This window comes from Ammospiza nelsoni, chromosome Z (assembly GCF_027579445.1).
Source record: "Ammospiza nelsoni isolate bAmmNel1 chromosome Z, bAmmNel1.pri, whole genome shotgun sequence".
Taxonomy (NCBI): Eukaryota; Metazoa; Chordata; class Aves; order Passeriformes; family Passerellidae; genus Ammospiza; species Ammospiza nelsoni.
This window is the reverse complement of record NC_080669.1, coordinates 51,406,050-51,429,679: the sequence shown is the minus strand read 5'-3', so window position 1 is coordinate 51,429,679 and position 23,630 is coordinate 51,406,050. Positions and strand designations below refer to the sequence as shown.

Genomic DNA, 23,630 nt, shown 5'->3' with positions numbered 1-23,630 from the left:
GACAGCCTTTAGTGAAGACCTCAAAGTTTCTTTAGTTAGTGAAAACTGAAAAAATTTAAATGTTAAAATAGTTGGAAAATTAGATGTTTGGACTCTGAAACTTTTTACACTGATTTTTAGTTTTATAGTCCAGCATGCCCATCATTGAGTGCTGTGCACTTCAGCACTTGGAGTAGGCCTAACTCTACTACAGGGCTTGAGTTGCTATGTAGATGAAAAAGATTTTCTTATTTTTTTTCATGTGGCTAGCACAAGGGGGTAAAAACATAAGTACTTTGAAAGAAAAGTTGGAGGGTCTTAGGAGAAAACTTGACAAAAGGGGAAGATTTTGGAAGAAGCTAGAGAAGACCAGAGAGACCATCAGGATGCAGCAAGACCCAAAAAGAGAAAAATAGAATATTTGTCTTGTCCTTCTGGTGTCTTGAAAAATGGTTGCACCAGTAGTGTTCATCCTTGCACACAAAATAATTTAAGGGAGCAAGCCTCCAGGGGCATGTTGAGAAAGGAATCAGTCATCTGTAGTTTTATGTTGGCATTCATTATTGTTATCTGGCATTATATGTGTGTATGTATTCCATAAAAACTGGAATATGTCCAGTTCTCTTATCTTTTGTCCAAATATTGGACAAGATTTTTGTTTGGTTGATTGTTCAGTTTTGTTTTATTTTATTTTGGTTTTAGTTGTCTTTTGTTGTTGCTATTTAGTTCTTTTTGCAACCTGGAAATAGAACTGGCTGTTTCATGTTACTATTAAAAACATCTAGATAACATGCTATATAATATCAGATTACGTTTGTAAGTAGAGTGTTAGTCTCCACTACAGTGGTGAGAGTATTTATGGACTTCAAGGTCTCAAGAGAAAACTGGTGTTTCAGTGGGTGACCAAATTGTATGCTTTGTGGTCTTTACAGGTCAACATACAGAGCTGCAACATCCCAAGCTGACATAATGAACAATCAAGAGGCTGGTGTTCTCTGTTGCTGGAAATGTAGAAAATATATAGAAAATTCTGTTTGTCTTGCAAAATGTAGTGAGAAAAAAACATCCCAAGTAAGTATAGCTTCTTCTGAGGGAGTTTGTAAGTTCTTCTGGTGCCATTTACTTTCAATGAAGAAGTATTAGACTTAGCCTCACTTTGTACTTAATCTCTCGTATGTAGTAAAGACATTTCTGTAGAGAGTAGTGGAGGAAATAATTTTAGTGAAGCCAAGTAGGCAGTGATCACCTTCATGTTCTGCCATATGCAGGCTTGTGCTCATGGACACTTGGCTACTAGCTTATATAGAGCACTACCATTTCTAATATAAAAATGGGGTTTGGTTTTGATGGTTTTAAAGCAGTCTTTTTTTTTTTAATATCTCTTAATGGACAACTCTTTGTGTATAAGGTGTTTTTTAAAGACTGGTTCTAATTTCCGCTCTGGTAGTTAACTGTGTGTAAAATATCCCTACATCATGGATATTTTGCTCTTCATTTTTTAAATGTGGGCCGTAGTCTGTGCACAAAAATAGCTCAGAAGATTAGTCTGCCCTAAGCAGGGTTATACCCTGCTCAGTAATTTATATTGTTTTTATTAAAATAAACAGAAGGATTATTGCACAAAATAAAACCATGACGAAGTATTTCCTACTGTTTTATAATGGCAGCTACTAATCATAAAGAGCTAGGGTCTTTCCAAATGTGCCAAAAAGGCTTACAGCCTCTTGAATCAAAGTTAAAAAGCAAATACAAGAGAAGGTGGTGATGTTTTTTATTAATGTGTTAGTAATGCAATAACATTCTTTTGCACACTAGAGAGGGGTACAATCAATGGATGTAGAAACAAAGTTAGTTTTTAAGATCATGATAGTATTATCAATAAAACCCATTTTAATCACTCTGCTTACAGAGCTTGAAGTTTTAGAATAATTTTTTCACTTTATATTTGATGGTTCTTTTATGCATGGTTTGAAGTGATTTTTCGGGGGGGAATGTGGAAATTCCAACTCCTTCCATGGAAAAAAATGTAGTGAAAATAAAAAGATATCTTTATCCAAGTTCCCTATGGTGGAGCTTTTAGTTGTGAGTGGAGATCGACCCATCATTGCACATGGCTGAGGCAGTGTCTCCTCCATTTATGTAGATAGCAAATTAAAAAGTGTAATTTAATGCTATATCTAAAGAGGTTGGGAGGAAAAGACAGTATTAGGATGAGAAGACTAATGTTTTCAGCATGTTTTCACAGATGATTTTTAGACCTTCACACAGAGACATAACTGAATAATGAATGAAGAAAAATGCGGAACAAATTTTAAAACAAATGTTGAAGTTAAGACCACAGTCTAAACACTAATAATTAAATGCACATTGAAGTGCAGATGATCTTCACAGATAGGACAAAAAGCCAGCATAGGCATAATAAATGGATCTGTCTTCTGTCAATACTTGGAAAATTTTTAAAATCTTCTATCTTCTATCTATAGCCCCACTTCTAATTCTCAGCGGAATAAAATTTTTATTTCAATGACTTTAATAACATGGGCATTGACAACTTTCCTTATTCATAAATTTTAGCAGCTGATTTTAAGACTTTCTCACCAGTTTCCTTATAATTTTAGCCATCCCTGTAACACTTATTTAGTTAGGCAATTGTTTTTATTTTAATATCAATTAGTGAAATGCTACAGGTTTTTAGATTTCTCTTCATTTGATCACATTATTGCTGTAAAAACGTGAAAGTTGATAAGACTACCTGGTTACTCTATTAGTTATTCTAAAAATCCCAGAAAATTAATTCTACTCATTGCATTTGTGCATTGCTGATCACAGTCTTTATGTAAATTTTAACTTATATTTTTCTATCTTTACTGAAAAATTATGCCAGCTCACAGTGATTCTAAAATCAATTTCCAGATATTCTTGGAAGGCCTGCAACGGCATACTTTCTGTTCTTTTAAACAAAACAAAACCACCTCCAGACACCTATATTTCCGCAGGAGTTTGCCCAATATTTTTAGATTCAGAAATAGATAATTACTGGCAATATCTATCTGATCTTTAGCTTAAAGATTTGAGATTTTTTATTTCTTAATGTTTACCGGTTTTGGGGAACTGTCTTCTGGCTATATTCAAAGAAAAGAAAGCTTACATAAATTTTGAGTAACAGTGTAATTGTTTCATTAACAGATATCACAACCTTCAGCTGCTGCTCAGAATTCTTGCAACGTATGGCATGTGAGTTTAGAAGCCATTCCAGAGTGGGTGAAATGTGTGATTGAAAAGGTAGTAGATTTTTTTTTCTTGCATCTTCATTATTCAGCATGTAAAATAATTAAGGGGGACAATTTCAAGAACACTATTCTGGCAAGGTCCATATATGTTACAGAGACCTTGTAACTGAGGGAATTCTTTTCAGGAATGTCTATCGTTACCATTTACCATTACCGTTTTTTTCCTCTCTAAAATATTATTTAATTTTGTTTTGCTTTTTAATATATGCAGAAGTGCTACGAGTGATAAATTCTGTTCCTACTCTTTAACAGATCAATGTATTTATGGCTGTCCAAATAACTGTCATGGGCCTCTCTGCATGTTTGTCAATGCTTAATATTATATTTATTATCTGGGCTTTGGGGTTTTCTTTGTTTTGAGCATCATATCTTGATGTATAGGTTGACAGGGACAACAGGAAGCACGTTTTCCCATAAAAGTGGACTCCAGATTTGTTAAGAGATCAGTTTTTGGAATATGATGTGTTTTATACTTAAGTCTTTTATACTTAATATGCTCTTATATGTCATATGAATATAAAATAGATACTTTTCTGCAAATTCAAAGGTCTGATGACAAGCCAGTGTCACTGCTTTTGAGTTTTAGCTGCCCATTTGTAAATTACAAACCATCTCATAAATTTCCTGTTGTACTGACTGCTTCAGTTGGTATTTTCTGTAAGTTGTTGACAATCTAGAAGTTAATGTTGTGGCATAGATACCAATAAGCAGAAGCAGTGGGTTTTTTTGCCTCACTGATTTTCTTTTATGAATCTTTGATTTTGATAAGTAAATTTTATTTGCATTCTTAGACTTCTTAGACTTCAGTGTAAAATTTTGCTGTATTTTAAGTAATTTCTGCCCTAAGCAAGCCTATACTGAAAATAATGCACAAAGAGAAAAAAATTGTTATGACTGTAGAGCTAAGGATACAGAAATTTAGAAAACCTTAATCTTCCTTCTTTGTATTCCTCTATGTGGGATTTTTCTGTTAAACATTAATTAAACTTTTTAAAATTAGTGATATCCTCTACTTCAATGAATTAAACATTGTTGTGTTATAATAGTTATGTTCAGAAACACTAATCTTAGAGGTATGTTTGAAAATTACAGTTCATGAGTTGAGTTATAGTATGAGTCACTTTACAATATCGCCTAACCATGAATCTTTAATAATAAGGCAGTTTTTAGAGGATTTTTTGCCTCTTAAATTATTTCAGTATAATTGAATTCAATATTGATAGTAGTATTATTCTTTTCACTTTTAGCTTTTAAATTATTATTTTGCACCTTTAGCTTTTGCATTTGAAAACCTGGAGGGTCAAACTGGGGACCGAGGAAATATAAAACCCATTGAATGCTTGGCACATTTGCTTAAGGATGCAGAGGAGCAATTCTCCTCTGGTGAAAAAGGCAGACAAGGCAATTCTCTGTGTACACCTTTGACATCTTTGTGTTCACTGTGTCACTTAATATCCTTGGAACTCTTGCCTCATTCACTTTGTCTCCTCTGGCAAGATCCTGTGTTTTTATGGGTAAGTGCGGGGGAAAGCAGGGTGTTAAACAATTCTGACTTACCTCCAGATCCTCCTGAGCTCTGAATAATTTTGTGATCATGTGTTATTTTCTCCTGTATGACTCCTGAATCAAAGGCTAAATCATTCTGCATAAGCGCAAAGTCTATTTGCAGGCTGTAAAAACCCACTGCTTCCCAGCCGGTTCTTTTTTGCCATCTGTCCCTATTCTTAACCAATCTTCTTGGATTTCATGTACGTATTAGTATAGTTAATCTTCAATAATTATAAATATGTAGCTAGTGCTGCTAGTGACCTTTGTTGACCTGGATTTTCTGTTACCCATCACTTATTGCTTGTTTTGGTTTCTTTTTCTAACCATTTCCATTTTCCCTCCATATGCAGTCCATCACTAAATGTATGTACCCTCAGCACTCTTTCAGATCTTGTTGATTTTCCCCCTACCACCTCCTCCACTAGTAGGCTGTTACTTCTTTTACTGAGTCAGTGCTTCCACACTCCATTGCCAAACTCACGCTAAATCAGTCCCAGGCTCCTTGGTACTATACCTCATCTCCCAATCTCTGTGCACATGGGGCATGGAGGTGTCCTTTTTCCTCCTGTGTCCTGCATGTCAATTTTTTTGCAGGCTTCTGGCCTTCTGTGAATCATTTCGCCTCTCCATTTGAAGATTGGATGCTATTCCACCCCAAAAAGACCCAATAAAGTCACGAGAAAGTGCTTTTCTCTTAATTTTAATGTCTAGTCTAGCCCCCTGCCATCTGGGAAATGGATTGTGGGAGACTTAAGAGTAAATCTCTGAAGAAGCTTAACTCTTCTTTGGGAATGGCCTGTGTACACATCGGTCAGTCTTATTAAACTGAGAGCCATTGTGAATGTTTGCAGAATTCTCAAGAATTTGAAAGCCTGTGATTATGTGTAAACTATTCTTTTTGAAAATAACTTTTTTCCACACAAGTTGCTGGAGTTTTTTTCTGAAACTGCTAAATTGGTCTTTCTGACATTTTCTGTACCTTTGAATGGGACAAGCATCAGTTGTGGACATAGCTGTCCAAATCACCTTGAAGGGCATTTACAACTGAAAGCAATGCTTAAACTAGAAATGTTGAGCACCTTCTGTATTCATAGTTCTTTAGACACTCAAGTCAGTTAAGTGTGGCTGGAGTTGATATTGTTGTTTCTCTGGGCTTTGATCCTACAAACACTTGCATAACTTTAGTCCTCAACAGTACTGCTGACAAATGAATATAATTGCTGAAAATACTAATGGTTGTCTAAATATATAGGAGGACTAATAGTTGTATTAATATGTAGGCATTTATAGATTTTTGATATGTATTTTCTTTTGAAAAAGTGCCTTCATGGTTGAAAAGAATTCATAAAATTATAAATAATGAAAATAACTGTCTCCCTATATATAGAGTATTAAGGATTTGTCATGGTTTCTGCACAGAGATTATGTTGTAATGCTACATACACCAAAAATACAAATACCATTTTAAGCTCTTGTGGGTTAATCAAAGTGAAAAGCTATATTCTTCTTGTAAGAAATCTTCTTTCACCATACTTAGTATGCAAGAAATGTATAAGTGCTCAGAACACTCAGCTGAGAAGTTGTGCTTGCCAATTCCAGATTAATTTGGGAAATTGATTTCACTACTTTAAAGATCTAATGTTTTCATTAGTATTGCAGCATTATTCTATCTGTGGACAAATTCTAAACATATTTTAAAGCTTGTACATTTTACAATGTGTGTTGTAGTTTTCTTAGAATTTGTTATCCTTGCAGCAAGCCAAGCTTTGACCAGAACATTATTTATGGTGAATTTGCTTTCTGCTGTGAAGTATCTTTTATTCTATTTGAAAAACAAGAAGAAAATCCTCTTACTAAAGGAGAAAATAACTTCAGGAATTATTTCTTGCTCATTTATTTTCAGTGAACATGTTGTGTGTTTTATTTTTTCCTCTTTTTGTCAATAGGCACAGTGGACAATTGGAAAACTGCACTGTCCATTCTGTGAGGCCTGCTTAGGTGGCTTTAACTTTGTTTACAACAAAGAATGTTCCTGTGGACAGTTAGTAAATATACATTTCTTCAAAACTTGGACTGAGGATCGGCCACCTTTCTCTGTTAAATTGTCAAAATCATCAGAGAAACATTTGCTTCTCAAAATTCAGTCTGGTTTTAACAAGGATACCTGCCATAAAGTGGTAACTGCAACTTTGGAAATCATAAATCAAGGGCTTTCATACACAGCTGGAAGTAATAATGGTGCTGGAAGATTAACAGAAGCACTTTGTCTAGAATTAAGAGCTCCTAGATATGAGATAGAAAGTAAAAAACTTCCCTTAAAAACATTAAATCAAAAAAGAAATCTTCCTTCTTCCTATCCTATAAAAGATTCATGCACTGTAAAACCTTTTCACAGATCATGTAGCTTGAATTTAAATATCAGAGAAAGACTTGTTTTGTCACCTGTGTTATATGAAACTTGCGGCATGGGACCACTCTATCATGGCCCAAGTGAAAATGCACCTGCTTATGTGCAAGGGAGCTTGCAATTAGAGGCCAGTAGAAAAGGTGGTAGTTCTTTTCAGGATCTGTATAGTTCCAGGGCTGAGATACTACAAAAACAATTTCAAGTTACTTCTGTTACCACATTACTACACAGAGACACTGAAAGTGAGTGTGACTTTGAAGTTACTGGACAATCTTCTGGTACTGTCATTGCTGATGGGTCACCATTTGTGATGAATCTTTCCTCGCCTACAAGGGCTGTAGAAGACAAACAGTACATCACACCTGGTGGTCTTGTGCAGCCTACGAGTATCTCCTTCAACCAAAAGCTGAGTAAAAGAGAAAGAAACAAGTCAAAAAGCCTGAGGAGAAAACAAAGGCGAGAACAATATCTACTGAAGCAAGTAAGTGTTTAAAATTAATTATGCTACTTTTTTGGTATAGTTTGACTTGCTTTTAGAAATAATTCATATTTTTTTTTCCATGTTGTCTTTTAATACTGGCTTAATGTGGAACTGTCTACAGTTCCTACCTGACCTACAGTCAGGTATCATGCAAGCAAAGATGTGTGAACCCTTCCTATATGTAGTTTTATTTCTAATTCTGTCATATCAGGTTTTCTTTCTGGGCAAAATCAAAACATGATGGGTTTTCACTGGCCTTCTTATTGTTTTGTGATGTAATATTAATTTGAAGTGGGAAAAAACACAGTGAAATTTAATCTGTGGGATTAAAGAAAAACTAAAAATCTGAATCTTCTAAATGAGGAACCCTACCATGACAGAATTTTCTAACTTTAAGTTAATGGTGTTTTGAGTTAACTTTATAGTTAAGTATGTTTTAAATGCCTTCATTATTTCTTGTATATTATTATTATTATTATTATTATTATTATTATTATTGTTGTTGTTGTTGTTGTTGTTGTTGTTGTTGTTGTTGTTGTTCCATAACAATATTGTTATTGTTATTCCATAACAATATTGTTATTCCAAAACTATTTTTCTATGAGTAAAGAGTTGATTACTGTTATTTAAAATATTAGTTCTTAATAGGACTAATATTTTAAGTAACAGTAATAATATTTGCAGATAAATATTTTATCTGCAAATCTTACACAAACTGGTACATATTCTTATCAATTGGACAGTAATGGTTTCCTTTTTTAAGGCATATAAAGCAGAACAGAATTAAAGGTGATAGGCAGTCACAATTTTTGGTGGAAGGCTTGGAAGGAAAGCCAGTCATGAAATGACTAACACAGTTTTGGTTTGCTCTCAAATTTAGTAGAATGACTAATGATAAATATGCCTTTATAAGAAAATTTCTCATCATAAATTTCCTGCAAAAAAACTGTGTGGTAAGCAAGAGCAACCTTAGTAACTAATCAGAGAAGTAGTATCTACTCAAGCAATTATTCCTCCTTTGGGTAGATTTGTCATTGTGAATTCAAGATTTAAGAGAGATACTTAGAGGGTGTCTCTCTCAATTAGATGTGAGAACCAGCTTGAAAACGTAATGGGTCTTGGAAATATTATGAGTCTTTTCAGTATGGTGTGCATATATTCTTTCTTCTTTAGGAAGGCTTTTTGTTTTGCTTTAAGACTTCAACTGCTATTGAGACCTTTTGAAAATTTGTTCTTGTAAAATACATCTATTAAGCTGAGAATGTGGATGTCTTAATATTGAATACTTGTTTTCTAATAAGCCTATAAAGATCTGTCCAGATCCTTAAAATGGCTTTAAAAATTCCAGATCACATTGTTTTGGTAAGTGAAATGATGATGCACAAGCACAATGTACATTTTTCAATTTTATCATGTCACCTACGGTCTTTAACATCTTTAATCTTTAGACATTACTTTCAAGAATAAGACATTGTACAGATTTTCTGAATTTTTGATAGCTAAGGAAGAAAGATACTTTCAGAATTTTTCTTGTTAAGACATGCTTAACCTATTCCAACATTATTTTAGTTACATTTGTTAAGATCTGATTATTGGAGAGATGTGTCTAGCCAAATTAAGGTGCAAACGAGACCAAATGCTGAAGGCAATAGTATGAACTTCATCTAACAGTAAGTGGGAGGTAGAGAGAGATAGAAAGAAATAGAAGAAGAGAGGAGTGAAAAAGAGTGTGAGAGACAGATTAAGTAAAAAGATATCACGAGCCATGGTTCCAGACATCATCCCAATGGTCCTCTTCTGGTCTTTTCAGTAGTGAGGGTCCAAGGTCACTCAAAACTTCTCCCCATTTGTACATTTTAGCAAACAAAGGAATCACTGCTCATTGCATACACAGTTTTGCCATTCTCTTGGTTAAATGATCTGCTTGTTTCCAGTGCTGAGTGGTTCCATGCTCAGTTTTCCTCTTCTTTTGAGTCAGTGGGCCATGGCCTCTTCCTTCTGAGCTGAGCCCAGTCAGAGCTGACTGTCAGCACAGATGCTGAGCTGGTTTTTCTTACACCACCCTGTGTCTCAAACACTGGATTCTAGGGCCTCTTCCTCAGTTCATGGGTTGTCTGTGGGGGTGACAGAGGTAGAGGGCCCTACAAGAAAATACAGAAACAGCAGAAGCAACAACACAAGTAATCATACCATGTACAATAGCTGTGCAAATCATTAAAAATACAAATCCAATTCCACTTATTAACCCAATCCTGATTAGGCACTGCCCCTACCAGTGATACACAAGGATCTGCATGTTGTTTAATTGGTAGTGGATGTGATGGATTCTGCAATAGTGTGTCTGTTGGATGTAGGCCAACATTAGCCATAGAATTACAGAGAGCATCTTGATTTTTAAGTCCCATAGGCCAGTATCCCCAATAGATACATACATTATGTGTTAAGATGGGTCAGTTAGCCTGCTCTGAAGTAGATTTTCAGGTCACTTAGTACAGCTGATTACACAGTTGCACACTGGGAGTAAGTGTGAATGGATTTGTTGAAAAAGTGTGCTTACATACTTCAAATTTTTTAATATAAACACTTCAAAGTGTACTCTTTCAACAATATCCACTGTAGTTGAAAGAATTTTAGAGGCAATGTTCCTGTCTAGCTGAGTAATTCTATGTTGGGGTTTTTTGGGTTTGGTTGGGGTTTTTTTTTGTTTTTGTTTTCTTTGGGGTTTGGTTGGGGTTTTTTGGATTTTTGTTTTCTTTAATTTTTGTTTCAGGGTGCAAATGGCCCTCGTTGCTGCCAGAGTAAATTGCACCCACAACTGAGAAGTGCATGTGGTGCAGAATGCACTAGAGTAACTATATTGATTAGCATAAATAAAATAAATTAGGTGAAGTTAAAATACTCTGTTAGGACACACTGTAAAAAGTCAGTGTACATCAGACATATTCAACAGGCAATATAAATCTCTGATTTGATTTGGAATGTCTCATGATTGATAACATATTTTGTTCCAAAACTGGTCACAAGTAAAGTTGCTTAAGATCTGGTAAACAGCCTTTTTGTGTTATACCCATGCCCCTTTTTTGGTCCATGGCTGTCTGTCTTTCTGGTCTAAAAAAGAAATGTTCCATTTCGCATGGAACATTTGTTTTTTTAGGATTATTCAGCTCACTCATTAATATCTCTGAAAAATGTAGCCAAATCATCCTAAATCTAAAGCCTTTTGAGGCAGAACTGGTTAATATGTATTTGTATGATTCCAAATATACATAAATTCTTATGCCAACTCCCAGGCTAAATTTGATTTAGACAAAATTATACATTTATGAGACAAAAGTAAAAGGTCTTCCCACACCATTTTTTTTCCAGTAAAAGACAAAATAAGCTTGGCAAAACATCAAACTAACAACACATAAAATGGTTTGACTAATACATGGTCTCCCAACAGGTTCACTCACAGTGAAAACACAAACAAATCACAAACATTAATAAGTTGATACTACAAGCAATTATGGTAGCAATTAAAAGCTTCATTGGTTTCATGCAGCTTGGTCTCATATGTTGGCAGGTTCCTATAAAAAGAAAAGTGAAAATTCAGCCTACTACAGACAGATTATTGGGAGGATGAAAAATCCATCCAGTGTTGATTCAGAGGTCGTGTCTACCAGGGAGGATAAAGGCCCTAAAGGAAAAGTCATTATTGTATCTTCTTAGCTGGCTTCTGCAAACTTTCTCATGTAAATCCACTGATTCACCCTCTCTGAGCTGGTTCTTTTGATCTTCAGTGTGGGCAGGGAATGCTGGCACTCCTAGGAGAAGAAAGCAACACAAACTTCCTGGCAGATTACCCCTTAGAATTTTACCTTCTGTTTCATGAAGTGTTTGGTGCACTCCTCTTGTTGCTTCCTTCATCTTTTCATGGGGCATTCCTCTGATTTATTTCACATCTGGAGGAAATAAGACTGCTTGCAAAATTTTAGGAAGTGTTGAATTTGTGAATTAGGGAGTGCTTTAATGGCTTAGCCCAGATTTCTTTTAGGGTTAAGATTAGCAGACTTCAGTTTCTCATCCAGGAGCCATGAATTAACCTTATCAGTTTGGCAGATAACACTGGCTCTGTTTTACTCCAATGATTTTACCTCTTTGCCATCCTGAAAGTATACCCAGATTTCCAGTATTCTAATAAATTAATATTAATGGATTTCAGTCTTGCCTGATGTATGACCAGGCTTTGATATCTTAGTAGATACATAAGGCACCATTTCAGTAGCTCTTTGCTGATCCTGGCAGTCATTTGGGGTTTCAATTTTAATTAAGTATCAACACGCTACTGCCTTGTCATCAGATGTCAAAGTCAATGTTACATTTTGCTCTTTTGCAAAACCACAGACTCATGCACTGTCTCCCAACTCCTCCCAACTGAACAAAATAATGTCGAGTTACAAGATCATGTTTCAGAGTATGTTAGAGGTTCTGCATCCTGCAGTTATTCCCCTAAGATTCTCCCTCTTTCTCATTCGTATTCCAAAGTTCTGCCTGAAGCATTTGGGCATCATCATGCTTGACAGCTAGCAATTCCTCTACTTGCATTCTTTTTTCATTTTCCTTATTTAACTGAAAGTGCTATTCTTTCACCAAATCTCATAAGGATACGATTATTTCATCTTCCTATTTTTGAATAACCAGTAGCTCATTATGAGGAACAAATAGGTTAATTTTCTTGCATAAACCCACCTGTCATGTAGGAGGGAAACTAACAAATTTTTCAAGGAAGGATACAAAAATACTTTTTTTGCACTGACTACCCTGGACAGCCATTTTTTCAAAAGTTCCCACAGGAGAAAACATGTAACCTTCCTCAGAGGAAAGCTGTGGCAAAGTTTCCAAGTGTTCCCAGGGAAGGAACCACACAACCCCCCCTAGAGGGAACTGTACTATTGTCAAAGAAAATTCAGATCACAGTATCCTGCCAACTATGACAAAATAATGTTAAGATCCCATTATTTGAGCAAAGCCTCTGCCCAAATTAAGGTGCAAACGAGACCAAATGCTGAAGGCAATAGTATGAATTTCATCTAAAGTAAGTGGGAGGTAGAGAGAGATAGAAAGAAATAGAAGAAGAGAGGAGAGGAGTGAAAAAGAGTGTGAGAGACAGATTAAGTAAAAAGGTATCACCAACTGTGGTTCCAGACATCATCCCAATGGTCCTCTTCTGGTCTTTTCAGTAGTGAGGGTCCAAGGTCACTCAAAACTTCTCCCCATTTGTACATTTTAGCAAACAAAGGAATCAATGCTCATTGCATTACACAGTTCTGCCATTCTCTTGGTTAAATGATCTGCTTGTTTCCAATGCTGAGTGGTCCCATGCTCAGTTTTCCTCTTCTTTTGAGTCAGTGGGCCATGGCCTCTTCCTTCTGAGCTGAGCCCAGTCAGAGCTGACTGTCAGCACAGATGCTGAGCTGGCTTTCCTTGTGGATGCTTTGTGTTCATTATCAGTGTTCCCCCAGCTTGTTTACCTCTTCCTAGTCTGAGATAATCAGACAATATTACCATCTTTATCTTATCTCTAGTTCCTGCCATGTGGCTTAACTTACTGTCCAAATTTCCAGGAAGTCACAAAGGCATATCCAACAGTGGCAGGGTGGGTGGCAGGGGTCAGGGTGGTAACCAATGAGCAGTTGCCTCGTGGTGTTGGTTTGGCCAGAATGAGCAAAGTCCTTTGGTGATCTTAACAGTATTTGAGGCAATTTTAATCTTTAAGTCTCTTACAATATTATATAGAAAATTATATACAGTTTGTAATGTTAGTTCTCATCAGTAAGCATAGTTTACAAAATACAAAATTTTCAAAATTAGTGTGTAAACGAAGTGATTGCTTTCCAGTAGTAGCTTTCAGACGATGATACTTTGCTTTGAGTTTATTATTTTATCCTTTGTGAGAGGTTGCAACCATGGCATGGAATGTTTAAATGTGTCTACTTCTTAGAGTGTGTCAAGCTGCGCATGTGGCTAGTGCATCTGTGTTTCCCAGTGCTGAGGTATCTTCCCAGGAGAATGTTATTCCAGAAAGTCACATCCTCTGTACAGCCTGACATGTTGTAATGGTCCTCTGCCACGCACTCCATTTCATGGCTGCTTGCCTCTCATGTCAATCTGCTATCCTTTTTTTGCAAGTTTTACTTTTCATCTTTCTTGGGTTTTATTGGTGTTTCTGCAATCCTCCTTGTAAAAATGTGGATTTTGTCATTCTGGTACTTCCAATAGAAAGCTGATCTGTGATACTTTGTGACCATGATTTCTAACACACCCAGTGTGTTCAAGGAATCCATAAAACTTCACGAAGAAAAAACCATAAACCTCTGGTTGGATGGAGTGAAAGAGTTTTAATAAATGGCAGTGAAAAGTATATAATTTAAGTACTTTTTAAAGAATTACTTTAATGCAGCCGAACCCTGCTGTGAGGTAAATATTTTCAAAGATGTAACAAAAACCCTGAGCATATCACTTTTATCTTTAATTTTCTGGAGAGCAGTCTAAGATAACAAATCTGTTCAGACTTTGGAATTTCTTTGTAAATGCAAGGGCTGCTTTATTTTAATAAAGATAAGTATCTGTCAAAGGTTTTGTTCTATCTTGCAGAAAAGCAAAGTGCAGCCATAAACATTATGTGGCAGCAGAATGCACTCTGTTATTAAATTGAATACAGGAACGTTCTGTGAGCTCTTGGCCTGCACTTCTTCCAGAGGCTTGCAGTAAATGCAGGTTCTGAGGCATAGGAGCAGGACTGAACTAACTAGCTAACAGTAGAGGGACCCAAGCTTCCTCTCTCTGTTCTGCAAAGGATGGCTCTTCATGCCTGTGCAGGGGATGCTTGCATTCTTAATGTGTATGTGCACATCTGTGTTCATGGGGGATTTTTAGACTTCTGTTAGGATATGATTATATATGGTTAGAACGTGTTAATTATGTAAATTGTTATGGTAGGATAATAGCTGCTTAAGTCTAGGAGTTGCCAATATTAGTAATGATTCTTATTAGTAGCTAAGCAGGTGAAGTACTTCTTCTATGAATTCCATTTTGTGTGTATCTTATATGTTTACATTGATTGCTAATGAGGAAGCTTGTATTAGTTTTCAGGAAGATCTCAGAAAAATATGATTTGTGATTTCTCCAGATACATTGCATTTTTTCTCAAAATCATTTTACATAGAGCTCTGTAATCAGCTTCAAAACTGCAGTATCCTCTTGGAAGGGATCCTAATTTGTAGGGGGAAATACTTACAGTCTTGCTACTTTTCTTAATGACACTTCACTGGTTCTTTTGTATCTTTTTGAAAACATCAGTGTTTTATCTGACAAAGATGGCTAGCGGTCAGTTTCCAAAAAGTCAGTTTGCTTTTCATGCTCCCAGTGATAATCTAAACTTTGGACAAATAGGTGGGTGAGATATAGTGTCGTTTATCCACACTGTCAGGTGTTGTTATCTTGCCCTACAACCTTGAGTTTTCAAGTTCACGCTGATACCTTCTAGCATTTGAGAGTCTTGTAGTGAAAGTGCTAGACTTTCAAGGTTTAGCTTGTGACCAAAGTTATTCATCTATGTAAGTCTCTTGTTAATGAGCACAATAGTTTACAGTTCTTTTTCTTGCATAGTCATGTTTTTATTGCAACTGTAAATCTTTCATGTGTCTAGTTACGCATTTATGTACTTGGATTTCGTTCACTCTTTCTGTGATGATGCTCATAACAAGATTTGTTCTCAGACTGCATATGGATCTCTCAGCGGGCTGCTGTGGGGGCTAAAAGCATACATGGAACAACTGCTGTTACTTGTTGTATCACGAAAAGATAAAAAAAGTGAAACAAATTAACTGCAGACATCTGGTCAATTAGAGAAATTGCTGTCACAGCTAAACAAAGTAAAGCTAAGCAGCCAGCAGGGCAAGGGGAGCCAGCCGCAGCAAGTGTGTCTTGCCTCAGCCCTGATGCCTTTCAAGGTCAGTGCTGAGCTAGTGGTTGTTCTTACAGCAGCAATACTGCATTACAGGGCTATGTGGGTACATGAAGTAATGTCTTTTTTAACTTCCTGAATAAAGGAGGCAGTAAATTTCAGGCATGGGTTGCTGCTGAGCCAAAGTTTCTCTTTGCTTTTGCTCTGATTGTAACTATTGTTGCTACATGACCTTGATTATTAGCACATTCATTCTGTCACTGATTAGAACTGGATTAAGAAGGTATTAGGGATGATGGATTCATGCCCAAATGCACGGCATACCTTTGTAAAACTGCAGTTGTAGTGTGTATGGAAGTTGTATCTGAGTAAAATAGCACGTAACAGCTACTGTTTTCTGAGGTGCACCTGAATCTCCTGTCTCAAGCATTTAAATGTCAATGTTTTAGAGTTTTAATTAGTTTTAGCTGCAGTCTTTTTATGCCATTATTTGTGATTACAGCTTTTAAGGGTATTTTCTGACCTGACTTCTTCTACTCTTTGACATGTCTTCTACACAGCTTGGGGTTAATAATAACAAGTGGAATAAATAGTTTTGCAAATTTGCAGGAGGAACCTTTGCTTGCATTTGGTTATGAGTTGTGTTGTAAGCAACACTTGTGTTGGGAAGGAGAGAAAATTGCTCAGGATGCTACTGGATAGAAACAATATATCAGGATTGTCTGTATGTATTTCATGATCATCTTGAAGCTAGATTATTTAGACTAGAATATAGTGTAGATGCACTGTCATAGTAGCTGTAATGAAGGCCAAAATAGCTGGCTGTGCTGTGAATTTATTCCTTAATTTAAATGAAATACAGGTTTATTTAGCTGCTTGTCTATAAAACGCTTTTAGGATATATAGAATGATCCCAGCAGAGTGGAATCCAAGAACTCTTACGCATTATGTGCCCATTTTACACAAGACAGAGGGGATCATCTGCTACTTGCTCTGCCAGGCCAGCACTGGTGTTCAGAATGCTAAGATACAATAGTATTCACTGATATATTTGTGCTTTTCTTGCATCCTTAGGAATCTGTAGTTTTTTCTGAAGAGAGACACAGAAAGTCTGCAAATGCAGCCACCTCTGCCTTAAGTAATAATATACTCATAGTGCTACAACCCAAAGCGTCAATAGCTGGGGTAATGTCCCGTGCCACAAATAAGATCCTAGTCCATCCTCACAGGCACTGTATCTTGCTGAATGAAAACAACAGAAGAAAGAAATAGCCCATTGAAATTAATTACATATTTTATTGCTGTCCGCAAAAAAAAAAAAAAACCAAAAAAAAAAAAAAAAAAAACCAACGAAAAACCAGTGTGTTTTTTCAATAGATGATCACAGAATCTTTGCTGCTGTTCCAAGGCCCTATTGATTGCTATTCCAAGAAAATACTGATGATCAGCCGAGAACCATAGAAGTACTGTACGCTTTTTTCTTTTATGAACTGCAAGGTCTAGAATCTATTATTTTAGTTTCTCTGGAAGCTTAGAGACAACTTGGATCATAAGAATTTATGAAATTTGCAGTCTCTCAGCTGAGAAAGATAATGACCTGTTCACAGAGGTAGGTTGCAGTATTGTGCAGTTAGGTGAATCCTATAATTTCAGCAGGAATTATTATTACATAGATAGAGTGAAGAGCACAATAAATTACAGTTACATAAGATGCTTTGTGGCAGATGAAAATCAAAGTTCAACAATCCTAGGAACCATAATACAAGAGTGCTTTCATATCACGATTTTTACTGTGTATAACCAGAAGAACAACATCAAATACACAGTAAAAAAAGAATTTTACAAAAAAAACCCCCAAATTTTGTGCTCCTAGTTCTTCCTTTCTATGAATTGCTACTGACTCATTCTCAGTGACTAAGAGTTTGAGTAGGTTTTGTATTTCTGATTAGTTTTCAGGGTATTAAACTCTCTGAATACATATAACTGAAATAAATTAAAGGTGGCTTGTATGGAAATTCAAGTGCAGGACTTGATTCTCCAATTTTTTTTTAAATTTTTTTAAAGAAAAAAATTCCTAAGATCTGAGAGAATTAAAGCTTGCTACTATTTCACAGAATCAGAATTATAGGATGGTTTGGATCAGAAGGGATCTTAAAAATAATCTCATTTTCACCCCTCTGCCCCTCTGTCTTCCTTCCAGTAGACCACGTTGCTCATATCCAGCTTGGCCCTGAACACTTCCGGGGATAAGGAAACCACAGCCATTTCTTCATGCTTTATAGCAGTCAATGTGTCTATGAATGTTACTAATCCACAACGTCTCATTAACTTTAGTGGTATTCAACTCCAAAGCAGTTTTTTTTTCATCATCACCCCTTATGGGAGAAAATAATGCTATCTAAAAATATTTTTTTTTCTTTACATTTCTTTCATTATGCAGGCAATCACTGAGTAAAAGTCATTGTACACATCCAAAAGACATCATGCTAATAGAACAGATCAGATTTCATACCAACTGTTTCTGCAGTTGATAAGCAATCAGTGATTCTAGTAGGAAATGGCAAAGTTAAAGTAACAAATTAGTGAAAGTAATATATAGTACTGCAAAATACTGAAGAGGTATTGTATGGTAACAGCATTTCAGAATTAAGGAAATAATTCAGAAGTAAGGAAAGATAGCACCTACTTTTACAGCTAAAGAAGCTGGCAGTCTTTCGGGCATGAGAATGTCTTTGTAACATCCAAAAAACAAGTTTGTGCCAAAAATTTAGATAAAACAAATGTTTCCTATGCTATGATGTAACACCCTTATGTCTGTAAAGCTGTGATGTCATTTTCTAAAGCTAGATGCTGCCAAGATTTTATTTGAAACACTGCTTTTTCTGATATCACATGATCATCTAATGCTTTATATAAACACCTAAATTATAATGATTTGTGATTTGTCAATGTTCTATATCAACACCTAAAATATAATGATTACACATCAGAGGGGAATGATTTCCTTTATAGATGATTTAGCTAAACGTGCTTCACATTTACTACAATTTAGAATTATGGGGGATAGAATGTATGGGGGGTTTGTTTCTCTTTTAATCTGCATTCAAGAGTATATGTGCTTTACATATGTGAGAATGCTAGAAATTTGTCACTTCCCTTTATTAGTATTTGTAAGCCAGTTTCTATTTTACCCTTCATTTGAGCATTAGGAGATAGGATGCATTGTTTCTAAAGGGTAGAGATTGGAGTATGAGCAAGAAAACATTTGCACATATTGAAAATGAGGAAAGTAAATGTCCTGATTCATTAAAGATCTTACCTTTTTGAAAATGCTACCAGTCTGAAGAAACTTATTCATTGGATGAGGTTTTCTCCCTATAGTCTTTATAAAAACAATCTTAAACTTTGACAAAATGTTAATCAAAGCCAAATATTTGCAGGTCAAAAATTTGAAGATGTCTTATTTTCATATCATGTATATCTCATTTTCTTCTGTCTAGAGTGTGAGGAGAGATTGCAGTACTTAGACTAATCAATCTTGTATGATTAGTAGAATTATGTACAATCAAATAAATATTTGACGTTATGAACACTCAACTAAATCAATAATTTGATGCTTCTCTCTAATGTAATGGCATTATTTCTTTCATTTGTATTTTGTTCAATAGCTTTTAAAAGCTATTTTAAGTTTTGCTTTGGATTTAGACTTTTTGCTAAAGTTCACTGCTAATACAGGTTTTGAAACAAATTGAAAATAATTAGCTAGCAGCTTGAGAACTAAAATGGGATTTTACCTAAGGGAAACTGAGAGGAAGCAACTGGTGAAGAAAGATGATTTTCACTTTCTTCCATAAATGCAAAAATTTTAAATTATGTTTTGGTAAAAGATGTATAGAAATTGGTGAAATGACTAACCAAAAAAAATTAACCAAACAAAAACAAACACACACACACACAAACACACCAAAAATGGGTTAGAAACAAGAATTTTAGGGACTTTTTTAAAAGTCAAATTAGAAAATCAAAAGTAGATGTAATCTAGAAAATATCTCAGTTTCCATTTTCAGATTAAAATTAATATGTCTCAGGAAGAGGAGAGCTAGAATTATAGTGCAACTCTGAAATGCTTTTTACTAGAAAAAAAACTCCATCTGTCTGCTTATCCCACTGTTTTTCTTGTCATACTAGTTTTGAAGCCAAGCAATTTACAGATTAAGAAAATAAGTAATGGAAATTATTTAATTATTAAGAAACAGAGGAAATAACATTCATTAAAACATCAAAAAGGTCGCACATGCTGAAGGAACTAAAATACATTAAATAATGAAAGCAACCAGGCAATGTGGAGTGTTACATTGAGTAGGCTCCCTGAATTGGAAAGAATAGATGACTGTGGAGCATTCTGACTCTGCTCCAATTGGTTGTAGCAAAATGTTTGTTAAAAAACCAACAAACATATATGAATAGCATGAAACATTACACTTTTGATTCTTGGAAGGTAAAAACTGTGTGCCAGTCATTTTTCTGTAAAAAAACTATAAACTGTGGGCTGATAATTGTATGGGAAAAAAATTACAATCTTCCTTTTTGTGTGTTTCCTCAATGTTTTCTGACCTCTTTTTTCATTCTAGCCACAATTTATCATTTGGTAACTTTTATACAGATAACTGCTAATATTTAGGAAATTTTAGGAAATTCAATTTACATGGTAGACTCCTAAATGCTCTATGTAAAATGCTGCATAGGAGCTTTGTAATAGGGAAAGATACAAGTCATAAGGCAAAAATCTGTAGACATCAAACCCCAGTGCAGCAGACCAGTCAGCACTGGCACATCCAGAAGGAACGTGTCCTCCTGCATGGGACCTGCTCTTCTTCAGTTAGATTAATTTGCTTTTATTCCTCTACTCTGATGCATATCAAATATGTGGTTTAGAGAACTTCTTGTTTGTTTTATTGACAGTATTGGAAAATAGGATTCTAGAATGGCAAAGAGAAAAAGACAGCATTGCATGTGGGCAATTGCATATGGTTTTTATAATTTGCATTTTTCCAGAAAAACCCATTTAGTGGGTTTGGTGTTCCATATCACTTTCTACAGGACAGACTAGGCTGTAGAAAAATAATGGGAAGAGATTTTTTAAGGGTAGACATGAGCACACCTGGTAGTTCCTCTTGGCTGCATAATGACATGGCTTGTGTTATTGAGTAGTCCTTTTGAGGTGGGTCCAAAATCCAGACTGAATTGATTGTGTCAATTATGTTATGGTAAAGAGGAGTACTGTTTTTGGTGTATTGCCAAACTGAATTTTGGGTTTATGCATTAGAAAAACTGCTGAACAGAAAGAATTCTGATAGATAATCAATTCTCTTCATCAGAGAACCTCTAAACTGAAAGGCAGAACATTTTTGCAGTTGCTGTGACAATATGCTGCTCTTTCCATCTTCAGCACAGCACAACAGACTGATCTGGTTTCTAAAAGCTGTTTTATGAGGATATAATTAATGTATTAGAATTACCACTAGATTAATCTTTCTGGATTGAAATCTGTTAATCTATAGAATCCACATTTAGAATGGTATTAACCACCATGGGAATGTGTGTGTTTTGGATTCCTTTTGTTCTAAAAGTAACCCAATTCCCTTTACCTTAAGTATGAATGTAACATTGATTAGTGCATCAAAACTGTTTTAATTCAAATGTGTGCACAGTACTGAATTTTTGGGATAAATGTGGAAAGCACTGTATGTGACCCAACACAGTGGGGACAGAATGTTTTGAGGATGTCGTTGGCTTAACTTGAGCCACTATTAGTATAATATAATCTTACTTTATAATGGAAAGATGCAGTAGAATTTAGTTGCTCAGCCGTAGTGCTAAGATGTGCTCCCAGTTGTTCTCTGTTTTTTCTCTAGATTGAACTAATGTAAAACCTGTGAGGGGCAGCAGCAGTGAACATCTTATTGTCTCTAGCACAACATTATATGATTCTCTGTTTCTCTTTATCTATACCACTATTTCATCAGTTACATCTACAGAAATACATTGTTCCCTTGCTTCTCATGTCAATTCTTGACAGATTTCATTTGGCATTTTGAATCTCAATACATCCAGTGATCTGATTAAATGAGATTCACAGTATCTGTTTATCTGTCCTAAGTTTCTCTGCCTAATATTCTACCTGTGTTCTTGGCAGCAGTTTGCCTTTCTTGTCCTTCCATATGCTGTACATGACGCCATATCAAAAGACTTCAGACCACTGCAGCTCCTTTTTTGAATTCTCATGTGTTTTCTCAGCACTTTATCTTCAATTTCTTATTTGAACTTTAAAATACCTTGGGGTATTTTTCCACTTGTCTTCCATTAATCTTTTGTCATTTTTCAAATATGGTTGTGCATGTGCTGTGGGAACAGACTTGCTGTACTTTTGTGTGCAGTGTGCTTTTTATTATCATTTATCGTACGTAGCATTCAATTGTTCAAATAATTCTTCCAGAAAAGCAGGCCGAAAATGGGATTTTGCACATAGTGGAAGAAAATTCTTATACCTCAAAATGGATACCATAAGAAACTTTGTCAGTATTTTCCAACCATATACATGGTGTATGGAATGTGAACTGTTGCATTTTAGTGCCACAGATATGGAAACTCTGCAGCAAAACCCCTCAGCTAGTGAATTATGACCCAAATGTCGCTCACATCACTGTCTGCTCTCCTTTGTGTCCCATTCTAGTTTGTAAGCAGTCCTTTATGTATGGAGAGGGAAAAGACCTAGCACAGGCAGAGGTGATTGGAAGTTCATTGGCAGACTGTACCTCTAGAATCCAAGGGTGAGACTACTTAGCCTAAGAAATAAATTCAGGTTTTTTTTCTTTCGTTGTCTCCTGTCTCTTTCTTTAGCTCTCCTGCTATGATGCATGGAACTGCAGCTGAAGGTAGAGGAACAACAAAAGGTAGTGGAGCTTGAGTGAAAATGCATGTACCTTCCCTGCTTCTACTGTGCTTTGTTGTGAAGCTAGACTATAAAAGAATAAAAGGGAAATGGGGTGAAAGAGAGCAAACTCACTGGAGGCTATGACTACTTGCACCAGTGAAATCTAAGTAGAAAACAGGGCAGTGCCCATCAATTTGCACTTATGTTGAAGCTGAAGAAACAGACCAGAAACTTGTGGGTGTATATGGAACACAGGATGGAGAGTGTCTTTTTTTCATTTAGCTCTATCTTTTTACTTTTAAAGAAAGAAGTTAAGACATACTAGTAAAAACCAAAGTGAAACCATTCCATAGTTGTACAAGAACTTCGCCTGTTTTTTCGCCTGATCTAGGGAATTTTTCTAAGGACACAACCCCCCTAATTTAGTGTAGAATATTTATGTTTATAAAATTTTTGTGGTTAGTGTCAAATTTATTCAGAAACAAAACAGTGCTTTGTTTAAATTTTGTTCCACCAAAAATCTGTGCTTAAGTACAAACTTCTTATCAATGCCAGTAGCTCATCTTTACTGATTTGGAGCCTGTTGGTGTAAGATGCATCTTCCATGACACATTGTTGTAGAAGATCACTAAGAGTTCAAAGTCCCTGTTACTTTACAGAGTAGTCCTTTTGACAACTTGCTAACCAAGCTAGATTTTTGGCACAAGAAAGAATAAAAGGTATGATATTGTATTATGCTACATCATGTTCCATTCTATGGGGCTCCTACTAGTGATTTTTTTAGACTGTCGGAACAACATGAAGCTGTCAGAATGGTGGACGGGCACAGGGTGTTTGTGACTGAACCAGAAATTTCCAGGAATTATGCTTTGTTTTTGTCAAGCATGAACATCAATGAAAGGTATATGACTCACCGTCCTGCTGATACGCTATTGCAATTTAGTTTTATGAATTATATTCTGGGAAACTTGCACAGTTCTTTGTTCAAAATACCAACACAATCAGAAGCACATGGCAGAGCCGAAACACGCCGGTATCTGATG

General features: G+C 35.7%; 1 protein-coding gene across 1 annotated transcript in view; it reads left to right on the top strand.

The window, feature by feature from the left end:
* Nucleotides 1-913: 913 nt before the first annotated feature.
* Nucleotides 914-23,630, top strand: part of RNF180 (ring finger protein 180) — a 62,272-nt gene continuing 39,555 nt past the window's right edge. The window contains exons 1-3 of the mRNA XM_059492831.1: nt 914-1,050; nt 3,166-3,261; nt 6,764-7,705. Coding sequence (XP_059348814.1) covers nt 949-1,050; nt 3,166-3,261; nt 6,764-7,705 — 1,140 coding nt within the window. The 5' untranslated portion in view covers nt 914-948. The remainder of the gene's footprint in view (nt 1,051-3,165; nt 3,262-6,763; nt 7,706-23,630) is intronic.